Source organism: Aplidium turbinatum, chromosome 13 (genome assembly GCF_918807975.1).
Source record: "Aplidium turbinatum chromosome 13, kaAplTurb1.1, whole genome shotgun sequence".
Taxonomy (NCBI): Eukaryota; Metazoa; Chordata; class Ascidiacea; order Aplousobranchia; family Polyclinidae; genus Aplidium; species Aplidium turbinatum.
Window position 1 is genome coordinate 3779753 of NC_137484.1, and position 12082 is coordinate 3791834.

A 12082-nucleotide genomic window follows, 5' to 3' on the forward strand; every position below is an offset into this window, starting at 1 on the left:
CAAGTCAAAAGCTTTACCTATCTGGGACACACAATAACTGAAAATGGAAGATGCGATACAGAAATATTGAGACGAATAGAAATAGCAAGAAACAACTTCGTGAAAATGAAAAAGACATTAACAACACGCAAAATTAACATCAACACTTGAAAACGAATTGCGAAATGCTATATATGGACTAGGGGAGACTGGGGTTTGTTGGAACATGGGGTTTGTTAGAACATTGCTTTTTTTTGCACCCCGAAAATATTTTACAGGAATTTTTTTTTATTTTACGACTGGAAACACTGAAATGCTGCTGCTGTGATTTTCTTTGGCCAAACCTTCCAGGAGTTCTCACTGGAAAAGTGTTTGTTTGTTTTTGATGTCTAAAAGTAAATTTGGGTACCGCCTAAAAAGTTTGCCTACCTGAAGGAAAAAGGAAGATAATAAAAAAAAGTTTTTGTTTGTGTTACCTACAAAGGTAGAGCTGTTGCAAAGTACAAAAAAAGTTTGCTTAATTGTGACCAGATTTGCAAATTTATCTTATTTATTTCAGTTTAGCTTATGGGGTTTGTTAGAACATCTCTCATGGGGTTAGTTAGAACATGTTCTAATAACCTCAATTAAGTGAAATTTGTGTTTGTGCATAACTTGTCTTTTTCAATGACCAATGATTTTAATAATACATATCTAACAACTTATTTATTACAATATTATACTTTTTAGTTGTCAACAATTATAGAAAATTTCTTTCTTAAATTGATAATCAGTATGCGTACTTATAAGCGAAAAACACAATGTGCTACAATGCCAAGAGATGTTATGGAAAGGGCGATGATGGAAGCATTAATCCAAAAAAGACTATGTCGAACTGTTGCAAAACAGTATATGATATTCCTCGTGTGACATTAAGGAGGTATTGCTTAAAGCATCGACTGAAATTACCATCTGCAAATAGTAATCCGGATGAAGTAAATTTACCTCATTATGGATGTTTCAATAACAGAAATGTTTTTACTGCTGTTCAAGAAGCTGAGTTAATGAATTATATTTTGAAAGCATCAGCTTTATATTATGGCTTGTGAACTAAAGAAGTTAAAAAGCTGGCATATGATTATGCCAAGGAGCTTGGCCTGAAGTTTCCAGGCTCTTGGGAGCAAGGCAAGTCAGCTGGATGTGACTGGTTGCAAGGATTTATGAAGAGGCATCCAAATCTATTGTTGCAAACACCAGAAAGTACATCATTTAAGCCGTGCAACCAGCTTTAATGTACAAAATGTGACAACATTTTTTAATAACCTCTCCTCTGTAATAGACAGGGATTCTTTCACACCTTACAAAATATGGAACCTGGATGAAACAGGTTGCACTACTGTGCAAAAGCCCTGTAAGGTTGTGGCTCCATCTGGTGTAAAACAAGTAGGCGCTATTGTTTCTGCAGAATGAGGAAAGCTTGTCACATTGTGTTGTGCAATAAGTGCAATTGGAAATTCAATTCCACCTATGTTTATCTTTCCAAGAGTAAACTATCTGACATTCAAGAAGGAGAATTTGTTCTTGTCAAAATCAACACTTCGAAGCGTTTACAGCACTTTGTTGGGAAAATTATTGATGTTTTTGATGATAGTGATGTGACTATTCGATTCTTACGATGCTGTGGGCAATCCAAAATGCTTGATGAATGTCCTGCATTTGTTCCAAAAATAGTGACAATTCTGATTTCACTCATCACCTTTGTGACATTGTCTTTAAGTTACCGAAACCTTCCAATCTAAAAGGCACTAAGCGTCGCCAAGAAAAATTTGTGTTTTCTGTGGAATTAGCTAGATATAATCTCCAATAAATTTGTTAAATTCAGTGTTGTTTGTGGTTGTGTACTAATGCTTGTGATATCATTTTCTTAGACCATCATCATAAACAAGCAATATTTTTTTTTTTATTTCAAACAGTTTGGACTAAAAAAAATTGTTTGTTTGCAAAAGCCATGGTAATCCATCATTTTACATGGTAATCCACTATTCTACCTTAAGTGAAAACATAATAAACCTTTCCACGTTTTTTATTCAAAATACAATAATATACTGCTTTTTGTGAAATATTTGTAAAGAAAAAGCAATGTTCCAACAAACCCTGTGTGATGTTCCAACAAACCCCAGCACCGGGGTTTGTTGGAACATTTGACTGCTGTTGGTAAAATTAAATTTATGAGAAATGTTTTAATGTGTGGTGAATTTTTCTTTATTACAGTGTTAGACAACAGGTTAATCAAGGTTATTGAGAAAATTTTCCTTTGAATTGCAAAGGGTTCTTTTGTTACGTGGACTTTTCTAGAAAATGTTCCAACAAACCCCAGTCTCCCCTACACTACTCTACAATGCAGAAACATGGACACTGTCATCACAAATGGTTAAACGACTTGAGGCATTTGAAATGTGGATTTATAGAAGAATGCTTAAAATTTCATGGAAGGATAAAATCACAAACAAAGATGTACTATCCAGAATACAAACCAACATGGAAATTCTACAAACAAATAAATCAAGAAAATTGAAATATTTTGGCCACATGATTCGCAATAATTCTATTCAAGCACAACTACTAGAAGGAAAAATGAACGGCAAACGAAATAGGGGCAGACCACCAAGAATTTGGACTAATGATATTGAAGACTGGTCAGGACTTAACTACAAAACTGCAAAAGAAAAAGCTCAAAACAGAGAAACTTGGCGTCTCATTGCCTCCAACCCTCGACGAGAGGAAGGAACTTAATGATGATGATGAATATTAAGGCTGTCTAACTGCTTGATGAAAGTTCTGTCTATCCTAATTTATCTAGTTTGGCTATCTGACTCCATGAACTAACTTCCACACAATTGTTATTCAAATTATAATTTTAAGTTATCAGAAGGTGTTCATATAATATTGTAGGTCTCTAACACAAATTGAATTTATGCATTACAGAATAGTGAAAGTACAGAACAGAGAAACATTATCACAAATTATTACATTTTATCTAAACAATCAATTTAACGTTTTCTCAGCTGAGCTGAGCTGGTCCGACTGAGCTCTCGCCAAATGCGAACAAATCATTTTTATTTTCTGTTCCCTTTTTTCTATTTACTTCGGGAGCAGTTTACATGGAAAATTACAAAAACACTAAGAAATAAATTTAAGTTAAAGTAGTTCACTTTTGTAAAAGAAACGGAAACTTATATGACGAAATAATGGATCGCTACAAAACCAACCAACCAATTAATTAATCATAAAAAATTTTATGCAAAAAGTTAAGGTCTCAGACATGACTATTTTTATTTTAACCTTCTAGCTTCTCCACCTAACTATCATACTGTATTGGCTGTGTTGTACATGTAATGTGTGATGATTTTTGTTCTTTGCTAAGTAAATTTTGTTGTTAATACTTTTTTAAAACTTTTGTATTTTTAGGCGAAAATTTAGCGCGTTGGTGTAATTCTAGGTGAAATGGTGAAATTTGGAGGTTGAAATGGTGTCGTGAGCAAACTGGAGACTGGCAACACTGGCCTAGTATAAAATATTTAGTTAGTTACTTTTTCGATGTGGCCTGATGAGGTGAAGTTAGGTGTATCATTTAAATTTCAACCTCAACGGTTACTAGTTTTTGTAGTGAAATGGTAATGTTCTAGCAGTGCAGACGGTTTTGCTGCCCACACGACTTGGGCATCCACATGTTTGATTAGCATTCTGTTCAATATTTATCCTTGCTTATTTTTGCACCAACAAAACTTGACTTGCTAAGGTACTGTAATCTTCTATGAATGCCCAAGCAACTTAGTGCACGTTGTTGTCTATGATTTCAGATCACTTGTGAACTACGGTACTGCAGTTATTTGACATATGAATATTGGAAGTAATTCTTTCATTATACTTTGCCTATAAAAGAATCACTGCTATCAACAAAAAACATTGAATTTTAATCAGACAGTTTTCATTGAAAGCAAATCTAGAATATGGTAAGTTTAAGTAACTGTATGTGTAGGCCTACACTTTGCTGTTTGAAACATTAAGTTTTGAGGCTATGTTATCCTGTAGGCTTATGGATGCAACCTAATTCGTACCATGAACAATTCGTACTGTCAGTTCGTACCTTGAAAAGATCAGGAAAAAAAATTAAAAAAGCCGAAGTCGCTGATCGCAGTTTCCGCAAACATTTTAAAATTTTCCGCAAACAAACAAAAACTCTTAAGATCATTGCCAGATATTTTAAAATGTTTGCGGAAACTTCGATCAACTCTAACCCTTTTAAAATGTTTGCGGAAACTGCGATCAGCGACTTCGGCAAACTCTTAGGATCATTACCGGAAATTTTAAAATGTTTGCAGAAATTGCGGAATAACGGAAACTGCAATCAGTGACTTCGGCTTTGTTCTATTTTTTTCTCTCGAGCTTTTCAGTTTGTTTGTTTGCGAAACCACCCTAACCTAAGCCCTAACCGTTTTAAAATGTTTGCAGAATCTGCAATCAGCGACTTCGGCAAACTCTTAGGATCATTACTGGAAATTTATAATGTTTGCGGAAAAACGGAAACTGCGATCTTTTCAGAAACTCGATCTTTTCAGTTTGTTTGTTTGCGGACACACCCTAAACCCTAACCCTTTTAAAATGTTTGCGGAAACTCCGATCAACCCTAACCCTTTTAAAATGTTCGCGGAAACTGCGATCAGCGACTTCGGCAAACTCTTGGGATCATTACTGGAAATTTTAAAATGTTTGCGGAAAATCGGAAACTGCAATCAGCGACTTCGGCTTTGTGCTATTTTTTTCTCTCGATCTTTTCAGGGGGAAAATTAAAAAATGTTTGCGGAAACTGCAATCAGTGACTTCAGCTTTTTTTAATTTTTTCCCTTGATCTTTTCAAAGTACGAACTGACGGTATGAATTGTTCATGGTACGAATTAGGTTGCACCCCTCCCAATGACTCTGATAACAGAAACATCAAACTAGAACATGTTTCAGCATGCATGTAGTTGCATACCTAAAATAGTTTTTCATTCCATCTTCAATTTTAATAAAGTGGCTATATTTACATTACTGGTTGCCATGATTGTGATCTAGAAGTATTTTTTGTAGCAGGTGTTTCCGTTTTCAGGGTTGGAGTTAAGGTTTTTTTCTTTGTCCAGGACCTTTAAGTATACATATATCTCAAATTAAAAGTTTTTGTCCTCAATGACTTCAAACTTTTATCAAATTAGAACTAAATTTCTTATCTGGCAATACTAACGCTGTAGATATAGCCACATCCAATTTTTAATGCATACCAAATTGTAAAGTTATATTTGTCAATCCTTTTATTTTTATTTTTCATCATTAACGCGTCCGGGACGAAAAACATACTATATATATAACTACAAAAGTTGATATAGACCTACCAGCACGTTAAAGAGCGGGAAAAGGTGGCAAAACCTTGAAAGGTTATAATAAGCATCATGTATAATATTTTCTTTTTTTCAGGCTCGAAGTGCTGAAAAAGCTGTGTGAGTACTGTAGATATTATGTATATATTATACTTTTTAAATTAGTTAAAAATTCATAAATTAAAAATTTGAAGTTGTGTTATGGCATCATTTCTAGCTGTGCAGTGTTTTAAGCTGTTAATAATTTAAAATAAAACTTGCTGACAGAAGTATGAAACTTTTCCTTATAAAGTTGCCCTCGTCAGTGCTTTCTGATGTGGCAGACTGGCAGTGGCTACTGTAGTTACTTAGAAAGTGAACTGAATAGTATTCCCTGAGACCATGGTGACAAAATCAATGAAGTGCTTTTAGTCTGGGGTTTTTTTTTCGGTCATTTATCGGTCATTGCCCAATTTTTTAGCAAAATGTCCGAAAAAAATATCTAGTCAATTCGGTCAAAATGTCCGAAAAAAAATATATAGTCAATTCGGTCAAAATGTCTGAAAAAAACAACGTTTCTCAGCGAAACTTAATGTTGTAGCTAGTCAGGAAGTGCAAATTTTAGTTTGTATGAGCTACTTGAAAGGAAATATTTTCATCAGAAAAAATGACCGAAATAAATAAAAATGACCGAAACCGAAAAGTCTCAGCGAAAAAAAAAAACCAGCTTAGTGTTCAACTCAATTTGTTGCATGCCATTCTACCGAATTGGCCAAGGTGTTAGTTTAAGTTTACAAGTTTATTGTGTTAAGGTTTGAGTCATGGCACTTGTCATTCAGCACAGCATTCTGCCAATTAGTACCAATTGTTGAATATATTGCATCTGTATTAACGAATGTCCATCTAGTTTAGTTCTGACGTACACACATTTCATGTCTTGGAATCCAGTAGTACCGATATATTTCACTCACCTAACTGAAGAGTAAACTGCTGTAGAACTGCTTTGGCTCGTTTCCGAAAAATGAAATTAGAAGAAGGTAAGGTGGTTGAGCGTCGACCCTACTTGGCTACCGAGTGCAACAGCTTGAGCAAATGTGAGAAATGGAGGCGTCAAATTATTGGAGAAGTGTCCAGAAAAGTTTCGCAAATTCAAAATGCTGGCCTTGGAGATTTCCAGTGAGTTAAGTTTGTATATATTGTTTTTGTAATACAGTATCATATCATGACATTTTGGTGAAGCTACTCCAATGCCCATCAGATTGTCATGTTCTCATTGTTCTTAAACGATTTTAGTGTTGTTTCACTGTGTTACATGACTAATTTTTGGCTATTGTGTACTGTATATTATATTATGGCTATACATAATAATATATGAGAACCTGAGTTCGAGAGAGATAGAGCAAAGCTAAATATGGTTAAATTTAGACGTAAAACACAGGGCAAACATTTCACTAATAAAGTAGGGATAATAAACACTGGACATTAGATAATATTTTAGTTTCAATTCATAGGTTTGTGTTGCTATGAAACAGTGTAAATGAGTATAGATATAAAAAACAATGAAAATTATTAATACTACAAAAAGTGCTCAATGCTAAGCAAAAAGACAAAGCAGAGCGAATTAAATCAAATATAGTTATTATGATACTATCTGAAGCCTTTACAAATTGTTTCACCTAACGGATCATCAGAAGGTCTTATTCAAGTAAAATCTATGATTCTATTTGAGTAAGACCTTCTGATGATCCGTTAGGTGAAACAATTTGTAAAAGCTTCAGGTAGTAATAACTATATTTGAGTATAGATATATATGTCATGAAACCTTTGTTTCATTACATTTTACGGTTGTTGTGTTCAGACTTATTTCCTTTTAGAATTCGAGATTTAAATGACGAAATAAACAAACTGATGAGAGAGAAGGGTCACTGGGAGGACCGGATCCTTGAACTTGGTGGCCCAAATTATCGAAAAGTTGGTCCGAAAATGTTGGACCACGATGGCAAGGCTGTGCCTGGGAACAGAGGATACAAGTATGTGCGAAACTGTCAACTTGTGACCTTTTAGTTTTAAAAACATTTAAAGCTTATCAAAGTATTTGGAATGTACTTGCACTTACTCCTTCTATGATCAGAACTGTGGTAGAGTTGCGAAAGTTCAATTTTCGTTTACTATGTTCTATGTTACTATGTTCCCTTTAAAAGGTGCAACCAGTTTTTAAATGCATTATTGTTTACAAGTGTCGTTTTTTTAAGACTCTTAATTCCATCGTATATTGAAGTTTATTTCATCTGTCAAAGCCAGTATATACTAAATATACTTATGTGTTGAAGCAACACAACCTCGACCAGGCTCATAACAAATATTTATCTGTTTGTAACAATATTCAGATACTTTGGAGCTGCTAAAGACCTTCCTGGTGTGAGGGAACTATTTGAAAAAGATGGTAAGAAAATATTGTGTCGTCACTTTGAAAAAGTGTTATTTTTTTGTTCATCAACTGTTGTGACGTCGGTTGCATGGAGAAGGAAAACGTCTGCGTCGTCCGAAAGGATGTTGATTCTCTTAGCCCACAGCTTTGCAAGGACGGTAAAATGTATTATTGATAGGAGTATTTTCCAGTCCAATTTTAAACTTTCAAGTGTCATAAAAAGCTTGATTGTTTACTTTCAACAATTTTTTTGGTGCCACGAAACAGACCGCAGACCATGTCATCCACCACTGCCTAACCCACCGGCCTCCACACGGTGCGCATGGTCTGAGAATCCTGGACGACGAGACTGCCGAGTGGCTGAAGATTTCCTGCCCTCCAATCTAGCCTGGAAAGATCGCTCATACGCCATCATCAACAACCACCATTCTATGTTTGTGGCTGGCGTGTAGGCTGCACCTGTATGACGACGTAATGCTTGCTGTACTTCAGTGAGTGCTCAGCCTTTTGGTGATATCGGGTTGATCGCTCCTTCTACTTCATTGCTTCTCAAACTGTGTGTTCTCTAAAATTTCTATGGGCGCCGCGCATTTTCAACTGATGTTTAAGAAAAAATAAAGCTGTTGTGATGAATGTCATCACTTGCAAGTTGCAAACAATTTACCGATCGAGGTAGAATAATCATTAATCATACCTTCCTTTTTTCCTGTTGTCGCCACAGCTCTAAAATGTGTGGTGCAGTTTGCAGACCATCGGAGTTTGTTGCTTTATTGCACAATAGCCTAACGTGGCTTTTTATTGAACATTGTTTTACATGATATGTACCATTGTACCTGCTCAGCTGGGCGGTAGAAGTAGTATCATTAAAAAACAATAAAGATGAACTAATGAGTTGCAGTCCCGCAACTTCTGGTAAAATTTAATTAACTTTGTTACAGCAAAGAAATCTGTAATAATGTAGCATCATGTCTTTTCGGTTTGTCCTTTACTCTGTTGTTATTTCAACAAGTGACGTTTGTTAATATACGAGTCTTGACAAATGCATTGCTGCTGCGTCACAAGATCAAAACAGTTTTTTTAGTGCGTTTGAGAACTGCTGTCGTGCATAGTCGGGTTGTTGCGTTGTTCAGAGGTGCGATTTTGTATTCAATCACTCGCACGACGATATGGACAACAGGGTAATTTTTAACTTTGTTACCCTTTTGTTGATGATGTCTTTCAGGCCCCGCTAAGCCACGGAAGACCCGTGGACAGCTAATGAAGTTCATTGATGCGGACTACTATGGATACAGGGATGAGGATGATGGAGTGATCGTTGCTCTAGAGGCAGAGCTGGAGGAGAAACGTAAGAGTTTGATTTATCATTAGCAGGGTTGCCATCATCTCGGTCTAAAACGAGCATGATCATCACAGCTTGATGGCGATCAAGCAGGACTCCCAGCAATTCCGTGTCTTACGTTTTCATCCAACATTTCGAACGACACTGTGGCTGAGCGATGGCGTCGGTCCGACACTTGCAGAGGGAACACGGGTCTTCGGTAAAACAGTTTATGACATGTTGAAGGTCAGCACGAAAATTGGTGTCTTTGTTCTTACGTTCATCTACTAACCGAAACCTTCATCCACTCTGCATATGTCTTGATACTGCGAACAAAATCTAATATTTTTGTGAAATTTTTTCCTTCTAGGCTTTTGACGCGGCCATTCGCGTTAGTTGTGCTTTAGCTTTGTGATGCAAATGACTTTAACTTGCTCATACTTCCACAGTGATTGATGCCGCTGTCGGTGAATGGGAGGCGTCCACTGAGGTTTCAATGAAGCCCGAACCTGACGAAGATCTATATTCCGCTGTGAAGAACGAAACTATGGACGAAGACGGCGCTTTTGAGGTTTGCTTCATGCAACTTTTTGTCGGTTTGCTAATGAGGAAGCTACTTGGGACCATACCATGATTATCCGTTCCAAGATACTTCCTGTAAACCCGGTAACCTGGCGGATCAGAAAGACGGAGAAGAGAGCTTGCCACCAAGTTCATATCTGGATTGATGTCGTTTGTTGATAAAAAAAATCAAAACAGTTTGACTAGCCAAGCAATTTCAATGGTCCATTGCAGCAGAGCTGTCCTGCAATGTAATAAATTATTATGAAAAATTGATTCAAAGCTTTATTGGCGCTTTGAAGCACAATAATTGTATGATTTGGTTTAAACTTTAGACTATCTCTCTTATATTTGGTAGAAAAAAAAATTGAAAACCGTCCGCTTTACAACATCTTTCAATATTTTTGCTGTTAATACCAGGCACTATGAGTTACTTCAGTGAAATAATTTTGTTCGTTGCTCAAAAATCTTTTTTCTAGAGGCTGATGATTCACGAGTACTCGAGTAGTTTCAGTCGTATTTTGGTAATTGTTGGAAGAGTTACCACAAATTCCTGAATGTTTTATTTGTTTCTATTCCAGTTCCGAGAAGTTGACACTGAAGAAGGAGCTCGTCCCTTCGTGGCTCACGTCCCTGTTCCTTCTCAGGAGGATATGGAGAATGCTCTTCTTCGGAGAAAGAAGAGAGAGCTAATGGAAAGATATGCCAGCGAGATGTTGCAGGCGCAAAGTGCTACAGCAAAAACTCTGATGGGACTGTAATGCTAAGGGAGGCCTCACCACAAAGGACGACCTTGCAAAGTGATCGAAGAGATTGAGATGGAAAGCTGCTGAAGGAACTTATGCAAAGCTGCCAAAGAACACACACATGCCGTCGTTTGCAGCTTCTTGCATATATGTGAAGTGTTCCTTTGGCCGAGTAGTGTACGGAAACTCTGGCTTAGCCCTTGTTACATTGTTCAGTGTAAGCACACGGGAATTATACTTTGTTTTCAATCATATCATGTTCAGTTGTTCACGCTACGAATCATTGAAAACCTCATGTTCCTAATACGAGAGCGATGGGTTGCAAATATCTCACATCAAGCAAACCTTGCTAATACTGCACCGGAATTGAACCCGCCACTACGTATCTTGGTCGCCAGCACTAACCACAACTCTATCGGAGAAAAACTATTTACTGCAAAGTTGAGACATCCAAAAAGGCTCCTTGTGAATCTGCAGAAAAATAAACTTGATAGAAGTGATTCTGGTCGCTGATTGCTGGTTAATACACTTGCTCCATCACAATACTTTGCATCGTCGAGAAGTGGAATAACTCAGTGGTCTTCAACCTTCAATTGTAAATTCGCCCGCTTTTCGAAATTCTGCATTGAATGCCCCTTTCCCCCTTCTTAATTTACTATTATTTTGCACAAAATTATATATTTTTAGGATAAACACACGGTTTAAAATTAAATATTTGCAAAACGTAACGAACAGACTTATAGTACAATAGATTGAGTTTCGCTTTTATAGCATGATCGTTGCTTTCTTCACAATGTAGATATCAACGATCTGTTTTAGCCTGATGTTGCGAGCTTGCTGTGCTGATCGCGGTTTGCCCTAGCTTCGGATCACAGTTCCCTAGTCATGTGTTGAGAAAAAGCAGTGCTGCATTAGATAGCTTCAGCTGTATGATTTTCATGTGCTTTTGTTTGTTGTTTGAAAAAGAAATTTCATTAACTGATTTGTTGTTTCGGAGCATAATGGTCGAAGCATTTAGTCAACTTGAGCAGAAAGGATAGAGCAAAAAAAGGAGAAATCATAGCCTACTGTAGGCTACTCATATGAAAGCAAACGCTGCGAAAATTAAACTGTCTTCATTATCAGTAGGCCTACTGTTGCTCTATGCTTTTTGCTCAAGTTGATTTGTTTTTATTTTTTACTGTTGTATGTTTCGATTCTGCGTAAGAAAATGTCAACTGTGTGGGTTTTATTACTTTCATCTGCCGTTTGTTACTTTTCATAAATAAAATCTTGAGTAGCTTCTAAAAGATTTCATAGTAGGTTACGATTAAAAAGTGGTGTGGCTCGATCACTCATGTAGGCTATAATTAAAAGTGGCTCGCGACGCAAAATGGTTCGTCACCCCTGTTGTAGAGGCTTTGGACGCAGGGCCGGTTACCGAAATTGACAGAGTGAAGTTTCCAATCGTTGTTGTTGGTTGTTTGTTTGCTCCACACATGCGATAGAGACTTATGCTCTAGCATAACAAACAGGCGTTAAAGTGGAGCGGTTTGTACTGTAAGTTACCACCTTATCTCCGAGGAAGTGAAAAAATGTTTATTTTCTTTTAATAATAGGCTACAAGTTAAAGGGCGGGGAAACCCAAATTAACTTTTTGCGAGTTTTTTGTTTCAGCGTGATGTCATTGTGTACAACA

General features: G+C 36.6%; 1 protein-coding gene across 1 annotated transcript; it reads left to right on the forward strand.

Annotated features, from left to right (window-relative positions):
* Window positions 1-426: 426 nt before the first annotated feature.
* Window positions 427-11687, forward strand: LOC145782048 (pre-mRNA-splicing factor ISY1 homolog). The gene is made up of 8 exons (XM_082593780.1): window positions 427-3971; window positions 5470-5492; window positions 6348-6527; window positions 7226-7381; window positions 7739-7794; window positions 9002-9124; window positions 9547-9668; window positions 10240-11687. Exons 1-8 carry the CDS (start codon window positions 3969-3971, stop codon window positions 10417-10419), a joined length of 843 nt encoding a protein of 280 aa, XP_082449906.1. The 5' UTR covers window positions 427-3968; the 3' UTR covers window positions 10420-11687.
* The last annotated feature ends 395 nt before the right edge of the window (window positions 11688-12082 follow it).